The following is a 22,966-nucleotide window of genomic DNA, read 5'->3' as shown; positions in this document are numbered from 1 at the left end:
ACAGTATTTTCAACATATAATTGATAAGAGATTATTTAGAAAACACAAATTTTATGCATTATTTTTTTAAAATATATATTTTATTATTTCCAACGCGATGAGTCTAATACAGAAAGTTTTTCCCAATAAAATTCCCTTCCCATCATGGTCTCTTTCCTCGCAACCTTTGCATGACGCCTCATTCCAGTGATGACGCGCTGCTCTCATTTCCGGCGATCGCAGTCTGTTGTTGAATGTACCGTTCTGTCCAGATTCGGGATGGTACTCATCAAGCAATAGTGAGTAGCTTTTATACCATACCTCACCTAGATTTTACCTGTGCTATTAATCCAACCACATACATTATGCGGTTTCCGTATTTCATCCATATCCCAAACGGCATAATGAATGGGGGATTTAAAGACCCTGATTTGGATCGACTGGTCATCGCTAGCCGCCTAGCCTGCCCGGTACCGTATCAGTGTGGTCTATGAACCGCTTTCCCGTCAGTACCGCTGTTACTCAATGTGTGATACGTTGCATGCTTAACGTTACCAAAACAAATATATCGCGTTCAAACCCCACCGGATGGCAAAGCGCTGTTTATTATGAAGAAACCGGGCCGGTTATTTGACACGCCCGTTACATAGGCGCAAGGCGATGCAGCCTCCATAACATCAAAATAAACGATCACTAAGTTTTATTAGAGATCTAACTGCTTTTAACCTCTCACATCACTTCTGTTTTCAGCCAGGTGTTGTTGCCATGTTCAGTAGAAGAGGTAAGTTCAATATTTAGCGCTGTTATGCCTTGGGTGATCAGTAGCTGTTTACATTTTCTCTGTTTCTCTGTTTGCCTAAACAAATACTCAGACGACTCCATTTGTCAATTCAGAGTCAACATCTCATCTCTTGCCATACATTATTTATCTCCATGTTACTGTAAACTAGCAGACAGTTGCCATTGGTTACTTATATAAGGCATCTCTTCCCCCTCCCAGTACCAGGTTGGCCAACTGTACTCAGTTGCAGAGGCCAGTAAGAATAACACGGGTGGTGGAGAGGGCATCGAGGTCCTCCGAAATGAACCCTATGAGAAAGATGGTGAAAAGGGCCAGTATACCCACAAGATCTACCACATACACAGGTAAGTATACATGTGCTGATCATGACCATGCTGATCTCCATAATGTTTGCGTCTTTTGTAACACTGGCATGTGACTGTTTTGTCATTTTATAAATGTTTTATGAATTGTCCTAGGATGGTTTGGAAACTTCTGACTAAGACATACTATCCTAGTAAGATATATTTATATAGAGTCCAAAACATAGCTACTGAGATGAGTTATAAACATAATATTTGTCTTTTACAGCAAGGTTCCCGGTTTTATTCAGATGTTTGCGCCTGAAGGAGCCCTGGTTTTTCACGAGAAAGCCTGGAATGCTTACCCCTACTGTCGCACTAGTTAGTAAACACAACATACTTTGCACAAATGTGATTTTTTTATGATTCTTCTGTGATCTTCGCATTGAGTACTTAACAGGGAGGGTGTATTTGAGCTGCAAACAGAATAACTTTACTGACTATCAATGTGTTATTTTCTTTCCTATATCCAAACTGATTGTGGAACACTGCAGTTGTTACAGTAAGTGTATTGACACCATTATGCATGAGATCGTTTTAGACTACTAGACTCGCAGGTCATTTTTGTCGACTCAGAGTTTAGTCAGCATGTTTCACTGTCTAAATATTGCATAAATATGGCATCGCTTGACCTACTCTTCTTTTTCAGAATGAGTACATGAAAGATGACTTCTTCATTAAAATTGAAACTTGGCATAAACCTGACATTGGAACAACTGAGAATGTGAGTTTATTACACAGGTCTTACACTTTTAAAAGGAATATAATTATCTTTAATCCAGCATACAGTACTAAGAAATGTAAATTGGTTTTAATCTATATGTAATTACGGGATATATTTATAATAATCTACCAAATGTTGTCCCATCAGATGCAAAACCCTCTAAGTGCATATGACACGTTTTCTTGTAAATGAACACTTTTTATCACGCCCCCTAGGTTGAGTAATTTCACTTAAATGGCAATGAAAAGGTTATTAGTCAGTAATTGAAATGCCTTATTTTTAAAAATTTCACTTTCTTGGTAGTAATTTTCTTTGTATTTCACATATTTGACAGTCTTTTGTTTCAAAACCCTCTAATTACATGCAAAAATCTCCACTTCTTCTTAATGAGTCTCTAGTCAATCTTCACTGTCCTTTCTGAATAAAGGTAAAAGGCTAAAGTTCAGTCAACATCATAATATGTTTGGTAAACCTGATTTAACCAGGTAAAATAACATTGATGAAAACGATATGGTGCTGAACGGATTCTTCCAACAAAGCAGTATTTCTGAATGGCCTGACGCTGAGATCAAACAGACATAAATGTCACAAAGTGCTTTTTGTCATGTGCTCTTTATTTGCTATTTGTTTTGTGGTTACATTCTGGTCTCATCTATTTACAATGTTTATTTAGTCACTATAATAAAGTTATTTATTTCCCTTAGAGAAATGGTTTGCTAAAGAAGCCATTTTGCATTGGGACTGATCATATTTAAATTGCATAAACAAAGTGATATAACTTGGGATAATTATCAAGGCACTTGTTGACATAATGCATCATGCATGAGTATTCAAAACACATTTATTCTGCTAATTTGCATTATTTAATTGCAAATAGAATAAACAATGTATCTTTAATGTAATGTTTTCATCTTTCTCTTATGCAGCCTCACGGTCTTCCTCCTGAAGAATGGGAGGAGATAGAGATTGTGCCGATTGATATAGCTGATCGCTCTCAGGTGGATGATGTGGTGAGTTGAATTAGAAAATTCATTACTGTCTTTATTTTACTTTATTTTTGTACATTAAAGGGATAGTTCACCCAAAAATGAAACTTCTGTCATCATTTACTCTCTCATGTTGTTACAAACCTGCATACATTTCTTTGATCTGATGAACACGAGGGAAGCTATTTTGAGGAATGTTTGCAACCAAACTGATCATGAGCCCCATTCACTTCCATAGTAGGAAAAAATACTTGGAAGTGAATGGGGCTCATAAATGGTTAAGTTACAGACATTCTTCAAAATATATTTCTTTGTGTTCATCAGAGCGAAGAAATGTATACAGGTTTATAAGAACATACAAGTGAGTAAATGATTACAGAATTTTCATTTAAAAAACAGAAATATGAAGGAGTAGAATGAAAACACACACTTAAAGCAACACTATGTAGTTTTTTTTACCTTTAAATAATGTCTCTAAAATTACTTCAGTAATAGAATAACTTTTAACTGGACAAATTGTACTATTGCTGCAACCTGAGCAGCCTCCTAGCTGCTACAAGCACACTCTGAAAGTGGCAGTGGAGGGTAGAGCACACAGCCCTGCCCCTCCCCCTGCCTGCAGAAGAGTGTCTGATACCAGGCACTGTTGCGCTTTTCAACCACATGGGGGAGCTGTAAGTCATTTTTACATGGAAACTACATAGTGTTGCTTTAATGTTATGGTCAAATAAAATAAAAAATAAGTAAATGTGCCATACTGATCAGTTTATTATTAGTGCATCAAAATACATAATAACAGGTCTCCACTTTTGTATGAAAATGAAATTTAAGTTAGAGTTGGGGCAGTCAAATAGTCGTATGTATTTTACGTATGTACATCTTTCTGTCCACCAAGCCAGCTTTGGAGGGTGTGGCTTTATCCAATTAATTGTTATAGTTTTCCGTGCACTTAAGGGATTAGTCCATAAGAACTTTCATAAGAAAATATCATGTACTCACCCCCTTATCATCCAAGATACTTCTTTCTTCAGTCAAGAAAACTTTCTTTTCTACATATAGTGGACTTCAATTGAACGGTTTGAAGGTCCAAATTGCAGTTTCAATGAAGCTTCAAAGGGCTCTAAACGATTCCAACCAAGGCATAAGGGTCTTATCTAGCGAAATGTTTCCCCTCGGTTTTTTGCACTAAACTTGGAGCACTAAACTCCAAACTTTCAAAGTGGCTTAATCCAATTTTTACAAAAAGCTCACCATAAAGGCTAGTGTTGATGGAGGACATATGGTACCGTGCTCTGTTCCGTATTAACCCATCCTTTTTGAGCATCCTTGTTGATATATGCCACTATTGGAGCGAGATGAGCAGTTCAATAATATCTAAAATAAGGGAGACGCAGCCCTCCTTTATCATTTCCTAAAGTTAGTGTTTTTAATTTTATTCTAGGTTGTCTGTTCTGCCAAATAAACTTTGATATGAGTTTATCTAGTACATTGAATGTAGATGCAGGGATCCATACTGGAAGGAGTTAAAATAAGAAGAGCAGTCTAGGTAAAACATTCATTCTGACCGTCTCAATCCTGCCAAATAGTGAAAGTGGCAACACTTCCCATCTTATCAGGTTCTTTTTAATAGTGTGTTGATTGACTTCATTGCTGTCTTGGTGTAAAATGATTTTGGATCCAGTTGTATGTTAGCAAAGCTTTTCGAATAAAATAAACCTCATAAATGTTACTTCATATGCACAGATTTCTGTGTTGGCCTGCTTGCGTCTCACATTCCTTAATACGTCATCTCTGTTTCATTTCTCAGGACTATAAACCAGACGAGGACCCTGCCGTCTACCACTCTGAGAAAACTGGGAGAGGACCTCTGGGACCTGAATGGAAGGTAAACATGATCGCGCACATGCATTGACAAATCTGCATGTATTATTTACACATAATTAATAAAATGAAACATTTTAATGCAATTTGATAAAGAATGATGATTCGTGTTCTCCTGCATCCATCTCTTTTCAGAAAGAGCTTCACAACGGTAACTGTCCCTATATGACGGCGTATAAGTTGGTGACGGTTCATTTCCGCTGGTGGGGACTGCAGGGACGTGTGGAGAACTTCATTCATAAGGTTTAATCATCAGCATCTCGTAGTACCATATCTGGTTGGCGACACTGATGTAATTAAAGTAACACCAACCTCAACATCTGTTTCTCATGGAGTAGCAGGAGAAAAGGCTCTTCACTAATTTCCACCGGCAGCTGTTTTGTTGGCTGGACCGCTGGGTGGACCTCACTATGGACGACATTCGTCGGATGGAGGAAGAGACGCAGAGGGAGCTGGACCAGGTATCTATTACTTCGGAAACCATTCCTGCATCCAAAATCGCCTACTTTTCATACTATATAGTAGACGAAAAGCAGCAGGTGATGCAAGAAGTATGTTTGAATTTATAGTATTCGAAAAACACTAGGTGGAACCAACGAAGAAGAATAATTCTTCAAAAATGTCGGAAAGCGGTGACGCAACTTTATCTAAATGTAAATTGAAAAATGTAAATGTTAATAAGGAAAAAGTTGTTCCTTTTAGTTAAAATGCGCTTATTTAAACACATCCAAGTTAACGGCTCACCTGACGTATTTCATGTGGTTTATCAACATGACGGAAGTAGTCAGTCCGAATTTCAATCACATATTTATACTATATAGAACAAACTGTTTTAAAGGTCTGAGTAGGAACTGTCACAATGGTCCTCATTTATCAAACAAATGTAGAAACCAGTGTATATTTGAGAGAGAAAATCAGATTAAGCCAATTCTCACGTGTGATTCATTAAACTGTCTTATGCGACCAATTTCACACATTTTTATCCGTTTTTAATACTTTAATCGTCTCGGTTACTATCGTAACCTCGGTTCCCTGAGAAACGGGAACGAGACATTGCGTCAGTAGCTGACGCTATGGGAGAGGTCCTCCTCTCTTCCGATTCTGAAGCTTTTTTATAGAACAACGCCAGTGTACTGGCTAATGCCTGTCATGACGACGTATAGAGGCGTGGCTTTCGCCGCTATATAACGACCGTCTCTAAGGCATATCGACAGATCATTTCGACTGAACAACAGAAGAGCTGATCTGAGCAGTGACACGGCAGCTTACGCAATGTCTCGTTCCCGTTTCTCAGGGAACCGAGGTTACGATAGTAACCGAGACGTTCCCTTTCGAGAACGGTCTCTCGACATTGCGTCAGTAGCTGACGCTATGGGAGACTGTATAGAACCGCGCCGTGAGAACAGCAAAGAGCAGCCCCAGTGGAGTTTACTCAAACCCATGCACCACAGCGCTTAGCAGTAGCACATAACACAGTCCTAGCCCAGTCGGCGTAAGCCCAGTCGGCGTGAAAAAGACTGGATGCCTCTAGGGACCCAATCAGAAACTCGCCCTGACCCAGGGCAGAGTACATACAGACACAGCCAGCATAAAGATCTTATCGCTGCACTACCCAGGGCAGCAGATAAGCACAATGCAACAAAAGACCAACGGTCAGGCTTAGCACAACGCAAGCTATAGCAAGCATACCTGCATTCGGCATCTGCTGGCGTAGCATAAGATGCACATCAGGATAGCTAGTGCGAAAGAAACGAAGATGAAGTGAATACAGCTCCATACCTCGACATCAGCAGTAACACAGTAGTACTGGCAACATGCGGTACACACTGTGAATACACATTAACCACGCGACTGCTGACACACACCACAACCTGAGACCGGAGGCGACGTGTCGCCCTCCCTCAGCACCCAATCAAGCAGCTGACTGCAAGATGGGGCGAGAGTAACTCACCGAGAGAGCTCGGAAAGCCCCAGCAAATGCATCCACATCCAAAGCAATATCCTCTATTTACAAAGAGTCTGCTCCAAACACTGCCGCTGTGGCACAAAGAGCTGCTCAGACTGCCGTGTCGGGGTCGAGCACTCAGATGAACATATAAAGCCTAGCCGGGCATAGCTCATTTAGAGCCATAATAGAAGGCAGATTTTAACCGGCTGCGCTCTAACAGCGCTGCGGTTGGATTGAGGCACCTAATCCCTAACTGGTAAACATAAGGGGAGCGAGGTGACCGCTTCACTCACTTAATTCTAATACCCGATGGTGCCCAGCCACTGCGTGCCCAGAGGCATTGTGCAAAACGCCACAGGAGCAGTGGCAAAACCCTCGAGGTAGATAGCCTGTATCGCGGCCAACTACCCGCTGTTGTAAAGGTAGAACACTCGACACGGAACACCGTACCGGGTCATATGCATTCACTTCACACCCTTATGTGTACAGCATAAGAGGGGTGCTGAGTAGAAAGGGCTCGCGACTCTCGTATGCGTCTCAAAGCACAACACGGCCGAGTCTAAACCATCACATAACACCCCCACAAACAGAGTGTACAGCGTGCTGGAGTGCCCTTACAGAACCGCAGCTGATTCGGTCAGCTCGGGGACCTGAATAACTGATCCTCTCACCAGTTCCGCGCTTACCGGCAGCAGAACCCAACTGGGGCACACAACTGCTGGCGCTTGGCCAAGCATAATGTGTTCCCTACGGGAGTGCAACTGGAAGAAGCACAAAGAGGTATTCTCTCCTTGTTGTGCACAGATCCAGTAAGCCCGAACCAAACTCAAATCAGCTTACACCCTCAGCCACATCCGTGCCGCATCTGTGGCGGGCGGGACATGAGATACCAAATGGGGAGCAGATAGGCGAGCGGCTCCCAACACCTGACCACTTAACAGTGTCAAAGGGGGGTCAGGGCAACATGAGGCATACTAGGGGCGTCCGCCGCCAGCACAATAGTGCCCCGGGTGGAACAGCTCAGAGCAAACACACAACTAGTGCGCGCTCCTGAGAGAGACGGGTTCGCATCGAGCCCGAGTCCGAACCACAACCAAGCACACGACATATAGCTGGCGTGCAGACTGTCCTCCTATGCCCACACACACAGAGAAAACCACTCAAGAAAAAGAGTGCTCCTGCAGCCGGTCGGCAATATCTAGGAGTATGAAGCACAGCTGCCCACTCTTAAATGAGAAAGCGCCGCAGCCAGTGAACATGTGCGTCCAAACAATACCATCATGAAGCACCACCATAAGTGCACTAAACCGTGCACTTAGGGCTTCGATCCCAACGGAACCATCGCCCTAGGCCGAGATAGTAGCAGCTATACAAGCCGCTCTAACCCACTCGTCAGGCACGTACTCCGATGCACAGTCACAATTGCTGGACCAGGTACCGGCGCACTGCACCGAAATTGTGACGTGACCACGCCAACTTGGGTGGTCTGACGTCAAATTAACACAGAATCCCGAAAAAAGTAAAAGGATTCAGCCAAACCCATACGGCTAGGAAAAAAGGGGGTAAACACTGCCGAATGATCGGAGTGTTGGGCCCCATAAGAACATGTCTAGCAATGGCTCGCCGCACGCATGCGGGTGCCCATTACATGCTGTCCGCTAATATAAGAACCCACCGCTAAACACACGCATGTGGGGTGGGTCAGGGATGCTACGAACCCATGGCAGACTGAGCGAGGCATGTATGTGCCTGTAGCTACGGCTGAACCACAGAGGTTTATATGTCGGGCACGACCAGTCAAACCTGCCACCGCACACCACTTGGGAAGGCTGGATGCAGGATACAAACGTGGAAAGATTAGATTCCACGCATATAGGAACACTTAGCAACAGCTTGCCGCGCACACGCAGGGTGCCAGTTGCACACTGTGTTTGGGAAACTATGCTGCTGTGTAACGCAGGAGTGTGGGCAGAACGTCACCGTAGTGCAGGGACGTTATGAACTCCTGAACTGTACTGCACAGTGCGCAATGCGGACGTGCATGAACAATGTAGCGGAGCGATCCGCTATTGGGCACAGGATATGTGCTGTAGATACACAGAACTGTAGAAAGAGCCAGGGTCTGCAGCCGCTCGCTGTTGGACACAGCTGGATACAGAACTCAGCGGAAAGAGAGACATATTCTCATACACTGAAACACAAAGTAATGGCCAGTTACATACTGTGGAAAACCAAGTGGGTCTGCAGCAGCTCGGCGCTTGGACTGAGCTGTGCGCAAAACCCGAGCAGAAAGGAGTGACATCTCCTTATGCACTGAATACGTAGTAACGGCTCGCCGCGCGTGCGCCGGGTGCCAGTTACATACTGCGTGCTGTGAACTTGGATTACTTAACTGAAACGCACAGAGCGTAGCACCGCTGTGTATTAACAGAGAAGTGAGCGAACACTGTTGCACACCGGCTTACGTGTATTGACACACATAGCCCGTGCATAAATGAGTGTAATCTTCTTATGCACTGACACACATTTAAAGGGCTCGCCGCGCGTGCGCCGGGAGCCCGTTTCATATTGTGTGCTGTGAACTTGAATTACTTAACTGAAATGCACAGAGCGTAGCACCGCTGTGTATTAACAGAGAAGTGAGTGAACACTGTTGCGCACAGGCTTACGTGTATTGATATACAGAGCCCATGCATAAATGAGTGTAATCTCCTTATGCACTGAAACACATATAAACGGCTCGCCGCGCATGCGCCGGGAGCCCGTTACATATTGTTTGCTGTGAACTAGCCGTGAGGAATGCAGGGCAGAACGTCACCGGCTGTACAGTGACGCTGTGAACTCCCAAATTGTACTGCACAGTGCACAACGTGGACGTGCATGACAAAGTAGCGGAGTAATCTTCCGTAGGGCGTATGCATACGTGTTTAGGTACACAGTGTAAAACCATAACCACAAATAATCATGGCTATGACACCATTTTTTCAAACACCCATGGGTAGTATAGTAATTATGGCTTGGTGATATTAATCAATACACCATAAGACCATGAATACACTTTACTACAATTTCATAGGGGTAGGGTCTGCAGCCGTACGCTGCTTGACGGGACAGACCCAGCACTCGGAAAAAGGAGAGACATCTCCTTTAACACAGAAACACTTGCAATAGTTGGCACGCGCACGCAGGGTGCCAGTTACGCATGTTTTTGCGGGGTGACCGCTGTATATCACAGGCGCGTGAGGTAAAATATCGCCGAATTACGGGGACATTGTGTACTTCACCTACTTCATGCATTCTGCACCGACGTGCAATGCATGGCAGCAACCCGCTGCTGCACAGCTGGGGCATAACGCTTTAAAAATATGCATCCGTATCAGCTCGTACTAACTAGACACAGAGCGAGGAGAGAGAATATCTCTCTCCTCGATGCAAGACTACATAACAGTTACCCCCTTCGTTATGTAGCCCGTGTGACGGGCATATTTGCGAGTAGGGTTTAATGTTATGTATTAAACATCGGAAAGGATCGCTACGCTGGGCGAGGGATCCCACTCGATATAATTTGCCTTTTTCTCTCCGTAGCGCGTGTGTAACGGGCACAACGAGAGCGAGGCCGGGCGCTATGCGCTGTGTTTGTCCGCAGGGGGTTATAAATCGTATATATTATACATATTGGTTCCCCACGTACACATAGTGAACTGAATAAATGCTGCTTGAATCTACGACGGTCCGCTGTGTTTCAGCGGCCATCAGACGCAACACATCAGAGCCCAACAGCCAACACGAATTCCCGTCGTCACCCGGAACAGCCAGGGGGACGCGAAGAATTCCAGAGCATTGCTGCATGAACCACACACGCTGAGGGCAATGTTCACTCTCTATTCACGCTGTTTCGTAGCTGATAGCCAAGTTGCAAGCAGACCCCTCACCGTATTACGTCACGCTCGACGGCATACGTAGCCTGAGCGCGCGCAAGGAAAGCATGTGCTTCGCAAGGCAAACCGCTATAAACAGGCTCATTTTTGTCCGAAACCCGTGAGAATCGGCCAAAGTGCGCTTTATTGTACAAGCAAGACACCAAAAAATGATGCTTACTCTAGTAAATAACAGTGAATAGCAGCGCTTGTACAGGCAAAACGACTTGTGAAAGGGTTTTGCAATGTACAAGGGGGCGCGCGCGCCGTGCTCGTCCACGACAGGCCCCGCTGAAATGAGGTCTGTCATGTCCGAGCAGCGACCGTAGCGCGCAGGGAAGCGGCCAAAGCACGCTGTGTTAACATAATACCGAGAAACCCCGGGATTTAGTTTATTGTGAATGTATTGTGCACACTGTGGCATATTCCGCACTGCATATGTGGGGAAGGGATGCTTATGCACGTCGCCGCCCCGCTTCCATAGCCTCGGCTCGGGGGAAGCTTATAGGGCGGGGTGTCTCGCACTGCTCGGTCTGCCCTTCACTGTCTGCAGCTCGTGTGTGACGAGCACATTCAAGAGCGGACTGAAAGCTGTGTGCTGAGACGGGTCGTCGACGCACCAGAGGTTTGGGGGCACTTGGTGTTCTCTCCAGGTTGGCTGCGACCCACCAGCGGCACGCTGGCGGCGGTGGTCCGCGGCCGAGAACACAGTCACGTGCGAAAACCTCCGGCGATTCTCTTCGCTTACCTGTTTTCTCGAGGAGCGAAGCAATATTTCCGCGTAAATGTCAGCCGGAACGCGTATAAGGGACGCGCCTACGTCCGTTACGGGTGCGATATTCAACGGCGACGCTTCAGTATCACGAAGTGAAGAGAAATGATCTGTCGATATGCCTTAGAGACGGTCGTTATATAGCGGCGAAAGCCACGCCTCTATACGTCGTCATGACAGGCATTAGCCAGTACACTGGCGTTGTTCTATAAAAAAGCTTCAGAATCGGAAGAGAGGAGGACCTCTCCCATAGCGTCAGCTACTGACGCAATGTCGAGAGACCGTTCTCGAAAGGGAACCACATGGGTGTTGACGGAGTCAGCTAAGTTAATTTTGAAAAAAATCCAAACAACAAAATTACCACATCCAAACCTTAAAATCACTGGTAAAACTAATAGATTTGGCACACACAAAGTCAAAAACAATATTAATACATGTTAACCTTTTCTATGTTATATCAGATATTTTACTTAACAGTTAATCAAACATTCACTTAAGACATAACAGATTATATCTGCGTGAATTATTGTCAAAACAGATATTTTTAAAACTGTACCATATTTTCTGGACTATACATTTTTATATTTTGCCCGGTCCTGGAACTTCTAGTCAGGTGTGACTTAAGGGCTCGTTATAGTTGTGCGTAGGTCCTACGGCGTAGGTTCCGCGTCGGTTCTCATTTATACTTTTGCGTCGTCGTCCGCGTTGACATGCAAACACACGCGCAGACTGCTGGTAGGCAGTATCCACGCGTGTAACCACAGTAGCAGCGCGACCGTCAATGAAGAAGAAGCTTGGCAAGTTAACCCACAAACAAAGAAGAAAAAGCAACTTGTTGTGTATGGTTTGAGAAGACCAGCAATGATGGAAGTAAATAAACAGCGACTTTTGTTGCAGTTTGAGTTGAATCACTCCTCAACTTGGCTCATCTTTGTTTTCACTGTGCAAACAGAAATACCTTTGACGCAGTTTTTTTTTACCTGACGGAGGGGTTCTGGTGGACCAATCACAGTGGTCTGCGTAGATCTGACGCGCTGTTAAAAATTTTGCGAGGTGCACGTCAGGCTACGCAGAGCTACGCACAGGCTACGGCGTAGAACTTATGCACGGCTATAATTCGGGCTTTATACATCAAACTTATTTCATATGAACCAAGAGAAACCATTACCGTCTACAGCCGCTAGGGTCCGCTCTATGCTGCTCCTGTATTTGTGTAATTCAATGGATTCAGTGATGCGGAATGATTTCGGGACCTTTTTGAACTTGATTTGACTTGTCGTCAAAGGGTCAAACAGAAATTGTGCGTTACGTTAATCGTACATTAATGAAATGAGTGCCTTTAAAATGTATTTGCATTAACGTGTTATTTTATGTTATATATAAATTAGTGCTGGGCATAGATTAATCTAGATTATCATACATTCATGTATGTATTTAAGAAACATTTACATTTTTGTGTGTGTGTATTTATATATACATAATAATAATAATTATAATTATTAAAATGACTTTTATTTAGAAACTATTACCTTTTTTGGTTGTGCATTCCAGTTAATATCAATTCAACTGCAGTTGAATTATAACATGATAACATAATAATAAATATGTTTTGACAAAACTGTTAAAAACAGAGTTTTGCAACGAAACTGTTCATCTATCTATCTATCTATCTATCTATCTATCTATCTATCTATCTATCTATCTATCTATCTATCTATCTATCTATCTATCTATCTATCCTATATTAATTAAACATTTTTTAAATAGTATACATAATATTTACAGACAGCACAAACTCTCATAATATGCAAAAAATTACTTTTATTTGTATGAGATTAATCTAAATTAATCTATGCCCAGCACTAATATAAATGTTTTACTTGTGTTGCAAAACAAATAGCGGCAAGTTTACCTGAACCCTGACTAGAAGTAAAAATGATCAGCTGAAAGTTATAATCAGTCAGATAATGTGGCTATGAACATTGTTCCTAAATATTTGACCATTAAATATTGATTTAAGTTGAATTTATTGTATTATGTGAAAAGCTGCATAGGGTAAAGGAGACATAAAACTAGCACAGTGTAGGAGAATGGTTGCCACAGGCAACGAGCAAAAATATGCTTTACAGCAGAATGCCATATCAGGAAAAAAGACACAAAGTAACCAAGAGTGAAAATATGACCCATCTTATTTCACCAAACAGATGAAAAAAATAACAAATGTGAGTCTGTCTGTGAAATCCAGGCTTAAGTCTCATATCTTTATTCTTCATTTTCAGATGCGCAGCCAAGGTTCTGTGAGAGGGATGAAAGCCGGAGAGGACTAGGATGAAAAGAAAGATTGAAAGAAAACAAAATAGGGGCTACTTTTTATTTAACCTCCTTCAGTCCTCATGGCCAGTCACAACGTGCCACATCACCAAGCCCTTCCAAACAGGAAACCGTCGTCCCTTACCCAGGATATGTCCATTACCATGCGTGTGAATGTTTGCGTGAATGTGTACAGTATGCATGTGTATCAGTGGTTGTGCAGTTTAACTTTACACCTCATTTGCTGCCAATTTCTTTGAGATTCACTTAAGAGACATTAAGTGATACTGGCATTTCTTTTTATAAGTATTATAACTGTTTAATGGTTTTTGGTTCATTTTGCAACCATCAGCTTTTTACTGAATGCACAAGTGGAGTCCGAGGAAACATTTCACCACATGTATGACCATTAATAAATGACTAAGTAATTTACCTAATTATGTTACATTTGTCTTGCTGTTTGGAAAATCTCAGTGGGATCTTACGTATGCCTCGAGGATCAATGTCAGAAAACGGACATAAAATGGATTAGAGAGCTTGTTTTACTCCTATGAAGCTCAAAGCAGAATGGTTTTCCGGTTTAGTTACGGTGGTCTTTCGGATTGGTTCTGCACTGAAAGGGGTGTAGACGTTTGTTAAAAGCTATGAATGGGTATTGTTTCTTTTTTAAGATGAGTGTAAGAACCTTGAAACCCCTCCCACCTTTGACTGACATGCCACAGGCCACACCTCTCAATTCAGAAGAGTATGGCCTGAATTTTTGGAAAGTGAAGTTCAATTTACAATATTGTAACAACAAATTAAAGAAAACATCATTGACTACCATGAGCTGTCTGTCTTTTGATTCTTCTGCTTTGTGAGAGGCTCGGGTCCTTCCCACTGCGCAAAGTGACGTCGGAATTACGTCTTTTTCATGTAATTTTTGGACGTCCGAATCCGGTCCATAAAAGGGGTTGTTTTGTAACGCCAGGTGACGTCTTTTTTTCGACGTGTTCTGCACGTCTCAAAATGTTGACAACCGTAGGACCGCCATGTAAGGAAAAGAGACATGAAAAAAGCGAAAAGACATGAATGCCTCTGCACTTCACCCATCCACCGCACCGAAACCTTTCAGACATTTCCTGCCGGCTGTGGGATTCGAACCAACGATCTCCGTGTTACAAAGAAGTCTAACCACTCGGCCACGTGGCAACTTTCCGGTTGTATATAAGGCATTCTTATTGCATTCATATCATGAACAATTTAATATGACAATATTTTCATGTTAAATTGTTAGTATGGTCATATACTTTTAATATAACGAACTACACATTTAATTACATATTTTTAAAGGTACATTTAGATGAATTTTGTACGTAATTCAAGAAAGCAGAAAAAAACAGTACTGTAATAATAATAGAGACTATTCGTACGTATTAATCATGATGGTACAATAATGCTGATATTTGTAAATAAACACATTTTTATAGGCCTAATCATGTAATATAGACATAGACCTGTTATAGACGTCCTAATGACGTCCAAAAATTACCCAGTTTAAACGTCAAATGTTGCCCGTAAATATGACGTCCAAATGACGTCCAAAAAATAACCCAGTTTAAACGTCAAATGTTGCCCGTCAATATGACGTCCAAATAGGGTCATGGTGGGACGTCCAAATAGTGGACCTAGTTTGGACGTCGAATACATGTCCAGAATTGGTCATGGACCGACGGACCCAATATAGACATGATCTGCACGTCTATCCGACGTCCTGTGTTTAGTGGGATTATTTAAAAATGTAGACTTCTATATTGATTTTGGTTTATATCGCAATTTTATTTAGTTTGAATAGCAACATTAGGTAAACAAATATGAAAAGTTTCATTTTGTTTTGATTAAGCATCTTATTTTTTCTAAATATTTTTTTTGTGGGAGCAGATACTTTCACAGTAGACATATCTTTTTTTGCATCCATAATCTGTTTTTATTTTTTGTACAACTATGATTCACAATTTTATATTTCCTTTGGTGTGTAAGTGTGTATTAGTACCTGTAAACGATATGCAAAGGTACAAACCCCAAAGTAAACGATGACGCAGGTTATGTCTCCAACATAAATCTCTTTTCTTGGACTAAAACAAACACACGGATTGTAGACAGACATTATTATAATTCCTCCTGCTTGGACTCAGCCTGTAAGTTAACTCCTGTTAGCATTGCATTGAATTGTATTGTGACCGAATCTTTCAAACATGGTAAGGAGCATCACATTTTGGGCTGACGTGACGTCAGAGGTATTCAGGCCAATCACAACGTACAGATTAGCTGGTCAATCAGGGACACAACGCTTTTCAAATCAACGGGCTTTGTACAAAATCAGAGCGTTTGAGGAAAGCAGTATATCTGTTGCTACAAAAATGTACGGTATGTGAAAAATAATGTGTTTTTTAACCATAAACCACGCAAACACATTGTATCATACCCCAAATACACAAAATAACGTTGTTTTTTATTAATCAAATGGGTGTATTTTAAATCTCCGCTCATTGAACACACAAACAGTGTCATCTTGTGGCTATTTTGTGTACCGACATTCTTTTAATTCTTGCACTTTTCACTTATACACTGTTTTAAACAGGAATTTACATTTTTAAAATGCCCATTATTGTGGATTTTTTATACTGTATGTTTTCAGGCAGATTTGGTCATTGACTTTGAGCTTAGGTTTGTGTTTCTGTTCTGCAAGATTATAGTTGCCCACACTGTAAATAAAAGCATCATCAAGTTAAAACAACTTGGTTTTGCAAATCAACTCAACTTACTTTTTTAAGTTTTGACCTGTGACAATTTGACATAACTTATAAAAACAAGATAAAATTGTTTAACTTAATTTATTATAACAGTAGTCTCAGGCCACTTCACAGAGCAACAGAGCGAGCAGAACAGAGATCTTTGATCTGAATGAAATATTAAGGAAAACATCCTGCTTTAAATACTTAAATAGTGGATTAAATGCACATACATGTGAGAGACGGAGAGTGTGTTATGGATAAATAAGGGATTATGTAGTTAAAAAATAAATAAATGCCTATATAGTGGGATTAAAACAGACCAGCATTATGTAATATATCTCCGTTGCTTCTCCCATTAACATGCTCATGCTCTGACTTCATTTGTCACTTCCGCTCTGGGCAATTTGATAATATCCTACAATACTCTACAAATGCTCTGGTTATGATGTAATGCTGTGTATATCTGTGCATGTCTCTCTCTCAGCGTCTGCATTTCAAGAGAAACAGACTGATGACAGTTGCCAAATGTCAGCGGCAACATCTGGCACAGAGGGTTATCATAGCTCACTGTTTAGACAAGTAGTGCAGGGAATATGAAGAGATGTCTGTCCCTATGCTGTTGTTAAAAGAATGCAATATTTTGGACAGTATGACACACAGACTTTTTGTTTTTGACAATGTCAATAGCAGATGTTTATTAGCAGTGGCACAGGCTTAGGCCAGCCGGAGAAGTGTTGAGCAGATGTGAGGTAGAGTTCGTGGAAAAGTGCGATCATCTGCTGAGGTTAAGGAGATTAGTAGATTACAGGATTTAATTGTATTTTCTATATAATGTTACCTAAAGGTTTTCACGATAATACTATTTTCAGACCATATAATGCCAAATACGAGCACCAATGATCTTTCAGTGTCGGGATTATCTGTCTAATCAGATTGTCATCTAGCAGAAGGTCACTGATGCAGATGTTTCAGTTTTTTTAACACAGGTCATTTTTTTCCACAAAGATTAACAACATATAATAGAAAAAAAGAAACATGGTATAGGACATTCAAGGTATCCATAGTGTGACCATCAGTTATATCCAGTGGGCCACTGGAAAAGTATTTAGAAATTCAAGCCAAACCTTAAAATGTTTTCATGTCTTTGCAGTGTATTACAAATTGTGTGCATATATATATATATATATATATATATATATATATATAAAACTAAAAAAGTTTTTAGCCTATCTCCAAGTCCATTTCATTTATAAAATATAGTCATTTAAACTTGTATCTGATTTCACCGCCAGTTAGTCAGTTTGACCCTTTTTCAATTCGAAATGATGCACCATAGTAATTAAGCTGAACCAGACTACAGATGAGATCTTAATAACATTTTTCATTTTCACTGATGAGCTTAACTAAAGCTGATATGATCAAATTACATCAACATCATTAACATGGCATGCACAAATCCACATGCACAAACACTAATGTAAAATAACTGAAGCAGTCACTGGAACAGTTTTCATTTGATTTTATGCCAAAAGTTCAAATATGCATGTCCAAAATCCGATTCCTATGTATCAGACAAGCATTAAAAAGTTGCATAACACTTACATATGACATCATTATAATATACAGTGTCATATATAATATAATAAAGAAAAAGTTGACTTAGTTACAGCATATAAACAATGTGTTTATATGCTGTTCCCTTATGCACAGTTCTGTATTATTGATGGTTTCAGCTTGGGTATCTTCTCAATTTTTAGACATCATTTTGACAAACTCTGCAGGAAAGAGATCATTAAAAATCATTGTTATGAATGCAGGGTCAGTAAAATCTCTGAAAGTTTTTTGGAAACAGTGACAACACCCATGCACCTTAAAAGCATTTTTATATCTCTGCTGAGAAAAAAATCATCTTATACCAACAAGACTAGCCCACTCCTAATGTGCTTAAATTTTTAGTTTTACCTTCAAAATCAACAGTGCCATCTCCATTGTTGTCGGCTTCTCTGACCACTGCCTCTATTTCCTTTTTGTTTCCTGTTTCACCTAATAACTTTAACATTGCATGCCTCAGTTCTTCTTTTGTAATAGAGCCGTCACCATCTATATCAAACTACACACACATATTAAAAATTATAGATTTTTATACAGTTTTATAATGGAATTTAGTAAACTTTAAAATATTACTAAGTAAAAATTGCTTAATTGTACCACTGTAAATACCTCTTTAAATGCTTCTTTTAGTTCATTCAGTCCAATCATTCCAGCTGTTTCTGCCAGCAGCTTTGGAGTCATGAGGTCAAGAAAATCCTCAAAATCTACTCTTCCCCCTACTGCACAACAAAGAGAGAGAGAGAAAAAAATAAATGAGCAAAATACATTAAGAAAATAATCTACAGGGCTGTGTATGTAGTAGATGTGCATTATCTTAATTCACAAAAGAGCTGATGTCTTACGGTTCATGTTGATGCTTTGACTGAGTTCAAGCAGTTCCATCTCTGTGGGCATGTAGCCCATCGTTCTCATCAGGTTGCCCAGATCTTTACAAGTAATCAGCCCATCCTTATCCTTATCAAACTCTTTAAATGCATCCCGTAACTCTGAAACATACAGTTCACACACACAGACACATATTAGCCTATTACATTGATCAGGAGGAAGACAACATTGTAATAAAGGCACAAACCAGGCTTAATAAAATGGAGAGGGGAGGCTCTTTAAACAACATTTCATATTTATGATCTTGGAACACAAAATCAGTCATCATAAGTAGCACTGGTATAGACATTTTTTGACATGGGTCAAAATATAGATTTTCTTTTATGGCAAAATAATTTGGATATTATGAAAATATCATGTTACAGGAAGATATTTTGTAAATTTCCTACCATAAATATATATATAAAATTGTATTTGTCATTATGTATTGCTTATGACTTCTTATAGACAACTTTAAAGAAGATTTTCTCAATTCCAGATTTTCAAACAGTTGTATCTCGGCCATATATTGTGCTATCCTAACAAACTATAAATCAAGCTTATTTATTCAGCTTTCAGATGATGTATAAATGCAAAAAAACTTGCCCCAAAATAGCTGGTCTGAAAAAGGGAAACCAAAACTTGGGTCTTAGGAGGTTAAAGACGGCTACAGAGTCAGATTCCACAGAATTATTGATGATTTAAGATATTATCTTTACTTAAAGAATGATGTAAACATCACTTAATATTTTGACTTATGGACATATAAAAATCTTTGTTCATTTAACTTTAAAGCATATAAAAAACTAAACATTTAAGTAAAATTAACATAAAACTATCAGTACATGTTGTAAGGAATACCCCTTAATCCTTTGTGCCTAAATATTTTGATTATTTATGCTTTTTCACAGAATAAAAACTGATAAGAACTTAAAAATATTTGTTATTAACATTTCATAGATGTTTAAGCTATTATATTTATAATGTTGTTTTATTGTAAATTATAATTTTGTGCAGTCACCATTCAGGTGATCAGTGTTTACTTAGGCTTTATGAACCCTGTTCAGCACATTTAATCTTAGTTTTCTCCTCAGTACTTTATTCAATGACTGACTTATAGTTAGTCATGTATTTTGTGTTATACAATTTATAACACTATGGGGCGGTTTCCCAGACAGGGCTTAGTCCCAGACTAAAATGCATGTTTGAGCTGCTTTCATTTTAAAACACCTTGTCCTGTTTAATTTTAACATATTTCGTTGACATTGTTTTGTCTTAAGATGCACACCTGTATTGTTTTTTGTAAGGTATGTTTGTAAAAACTTCTTGAATGACCTAATAATAATAAGACCTAGTCTTGGATTAACCTAAACCCTGTCTGGGAAACTGTCCCACAGAGGAATATAATGATAAATGAATTAAAACTAGAAAATCTTTGTAGATTTTGGACAGAGCAATTGATATTACAAATTATTTCAAATTAAATCAACTTAAAATTAAGTTTAACGAACTTACTGATTATATTGAAATTACTATAAATTTTAAGTTAAATGTCTCTTAATCAATTCAGATTTATGAGTCATGTCAACTTACTATTATTTATCTTAACAAGAAATGAGTTGTTACAACTTATAAAATGAAGTTATAAGAACTCATCAAGATATATAATAGTAGGTTAAAATGACTTAAATCTGAGTTGATTCAATTAACATTTTAAGGCAGCAATTTTTTACAGTGTTCTAATGTTTTAGTCCACATTACTGTGTAATGTAAAATATAGATGATTTTCACTATAGCCTCAGTCTTTTGGACCACACTGTATATGCTGTATGATCTTGCATCTTAAAAAGGGCAATCTGGTTATTTAAATTCCCTAAAACTCTGATAAGTTAATAAATTGTTGTTTATTCAATGCCTTTTGAAGGTAAAACCTAAACCTTTCGTGTAAATATAAATTATGACTCACCGTCTATCTCCTCATCAGCCAACGGGCGTTTCTGTAAAAGCATTGAGATTGCATTTTCATCAATGTTACATATTCAGCACATGTTGGACATACATGTAATGTTTTATGTAAACCAAACGGTTGATCGGATAGACTTGTTAAATAATTCTTCCAAACAAGCTATTTCTAGAAAGAATAACTTGCCGTAACTAAATAGATAAATAAACATGATAAAAAATAACTTACAATTTTTTTAGCTCCTCTTAGGAAAATGCAGGCTGGCCCCAGACTCATATCTGACAGCCTCTTATATCTAAATGTTAAAATATTTGCATTCATGTTAACAAATATTGCATTAAGAAACATTATTAATAATATTCTAATAAGCATACAGTGTAACAACTGAAGGTTGTGAAACACTCATAGTGAGTCACTGTGTGTCACTTTAAATGAAAGTGACAGAATGAATGTAAAGATTATAAAATATAATAAAATCTATAAGTAAAATTATCATGTTAAAATATGTAATCTATCTTTTGCTAAAATAGACGTCCCATATAGTCATTTAGCTACATTAAAAAACTGAAGTTTTAAAGTTTAAAATACGAGCTCACCACTTACCTGTTCCCTCAGTTCCTCTGTGTACAACAGTGATCCTCAGTTCTCTGTAGGTTTGCGTTTGTCTCTCCTCTCTGTCTCTCTGTTCACATTTCTCTGAGGAGGAGCGAAAACAACCTTCCTCACTGTCAGTCAACAGCCTCTAAATGATTCAATGATACAGAGAGGGAGGGAGTGAGTAAGAGAGAAAGACAGTAAGTGAATGAATGAGTAAGTGAATGACAGTGGGAAAGACAACCGGAGAGAGATAGAGAAAGAGAGACAAAGAGAGACATTAAGCAAACCCAAGAAAAATATCTGTGATTTTGCAAATTTGATGTTTCTTTTCTATATATATTGTACAGGATGTTCATTTTCATTTCAACATGTCTTTTGTTGAAAATAAATAATTAAAATATATATAAATATCTGTATTTCTTTAAAAAGATCATTCACATTACACTTATCAACTTTGTAAAATGTATCCAACAAAGACTAAAAATGCATTTAATTGCACTTATTTTAACATCAATGCCAGTTTATTATTGTTATTAACTCACATGTGTTTTGCATTTAAGGTTTATGTAAGGATGACAGAATTATGTACTATAATTTAAAAATATTAGTGACACACATACATGGTCAGTGAGTTTGTTATGTAAATTGCTAATGCTTAGCATTTTCTTGAATCCTGAAATGTATTTCCAGTAATCCCAGAGCTGTCCACGCTTACCACCAATACTGGTATATATGCTAGATTAACAGCTCATTTCTGACAGCGAGCGAGAGAGATAGAGAGAGCGCATCTGAAAAGAGGATTAGTCTAAAAGATAAAATAAAACAACTATCTGACGAAATGAAATATACTGACAAGAAAGTACAGAAAATATCTTAGTAGATGAAAATGTTTGAAACGGCTCGATCACTGAGACAGATGCCAGAACTGCACTAAGATCAATGTACACGTTACAGTTTTTCTCAATTGCTAACACGCTTAACCCTATTGTCTGAACCAAATGCTCAGTTGCATGAACCCACTGATTGAATCAATCACTCTTTTGGCAAAACCATAAGCACTTTTCACCTGTTTAGACACAACTTGCCAACACATTTTCATTGTGATGCACATGTGCTGCAAAATGGTGAGCACAGGTGACAAAAGTCAAACACAATTACAGCACAAGTGTCACCACTTGAACACAACAACTCAAAATTGATCACACTTATGGATGTGAGGGAACATATACAGTGAGCCAGTTCAGAGAGCACTGGTTTGTGAGGCCCTACAATGGATAGAAATCTGTGTGGAAGAGTTTGTGTGAGAGGAGGATGAGGTGGTCAGCGAAGACAAAAACAATATCTTATGAAATCAGAGCTACTGTGATTGACCATGTTCTGCACAAGATTTCTGTTTTGTCTTTTTGTACAAGTGCTAAATGCACAGGTTTTTTGTTTTGCAACATGCATTTAGCCTACAGTAAACAATAAACATTTTATTTCTCCAGCTTCTTGTCC

General features: G+C 39.5%; 2 protein-coding genes across 2 annotated transcripts; one reads left to right on the top strand and one right to left on the bottom strand.

The window, feature by feature from the left end:
* Positions 1 to 149: 149 nt before the first annotated feature.
* On the top strand, positions 150 to 14,485 carry pitpnbl (phosphatidylinositol transfer protein, beta, like). Its single transcript, XM_065280765.1, has 11 exons — positions 150 to 278; positions 730 to 760; positions 980 to 1,125; positions 1,352 to 1,443; positions 1,617 to 1,624; positions 1,772 to 1,846; positions 2,773 to 2,856; positions 4,640 to 4,717; positions 4,849 to 4,956; positions 5,052 to 5,174; positions 13,630 to 14,485. Exons 1-11 carry the CDS (start codon positions 190 to 192, stop codon positions 13,675 to 13,677), a joined length of 882 nt encoding a protein of 293 aa, XP_065136837.1. The 5' UTR covers positions 150 to 189; the 3' UTR covers positions 13,678 to 14,485.
* Positions 14,486 to 18,132: 3,647 nt separating this feature from the next.
* Positions 18,133 to 21,610, bottom strand: cabp5b (calcium binding protein 5b). Its single transcript, XM_065280820.2, has 7 exons — positions 21,476 to 21,610; positions 21,101 to 21,167; positions 20,876 to 20,906; positions 18,888 to 19,031; positions 18,655 to 18,764; positions 18,397 to 18,544; positions 18,133 to 18,209 (listed from the first exon to the last, which is right to left on the bottom strand). Exons 2-7 carry the CDS (start codon positions 21,146 to 21,148, stop codon positions 18,181 to 18,183), a joined length of 510 nt encoding a protein of 169 aa, XP_065136892.1. The 5' UTR covers positions 21,149 to 21,167; positions 21,476 to 21,610; the 3' UTR covers positions 18,133 to 18,180.
* Between the last annotated feature and the right edge of the window lie 1,356 nt (positions 21,611 to 22,966).

This window comes from Paramisgurnus dabryanus, chromosome 3 (genome assembly GCF_030506205.2).
Source record: "Paramisgurnus dabryanus chromosome 3, PD_genome_1.1, whole genome shotgun sequence".
Taxonomy (NCBI): domain Eukaryota; kingdom Metazoa; phylum Chordata; class Actinopteri; order Cypriniformes; family Cobitidae; genus Paramisgurnus; species Paramisgurnus dabryanus.
The sequence above is the reverse complement of the archived record's forward strand: the minus strand, read 5'-3'. Positions and strand labels throughout refer to the sequence as shown.

Bases quoted from the DNA above. Each gene is read 5' to 3' on its own strand.
- pitpnbl (XM_065280765.1), top strand. From the start codon at position 190: ATGACGCGCTGCTCTCATTTCCGGCGATCGCAGTCTGTTGTTGAATGT. The intron at 1,126-1,351 runs GTAAGTATACAT...TGTCTTTTACAG, and splicing joins AAGATCTACCACATACACAG to CAAGGTTCCCGGTTTTATTC. The intron at 4,718-4,848 runs GTAAACATGATC...ATCTCTTTTCAG, and splicing joins CTCTGGGACCTGAATGGAAG to AAAGAGCTTCACAACGGTAA.
- cabp5b (XM_065280820.2), bottom strand. From the start codon at position 21,148: ATGAGTCTGGGGCCAGCCTGCATTTTCCTAAGAGGAGCTAAAAAAATT. The intron at 18,765-18,887 runs GTAAGACATCAG...TTTGTTGTGCAG, and splicing joins TCAAAGCATCAACATGAACC to TAGGGGGAAGAGTAGATTTT. The intron at 18,545-18,654 runs GTATTTACAGTG...ATGTGTGTGTAG, and splicing joins TAAAAGAAGCATTTAAAGAG to TTTGATATAGATGGTGACGG.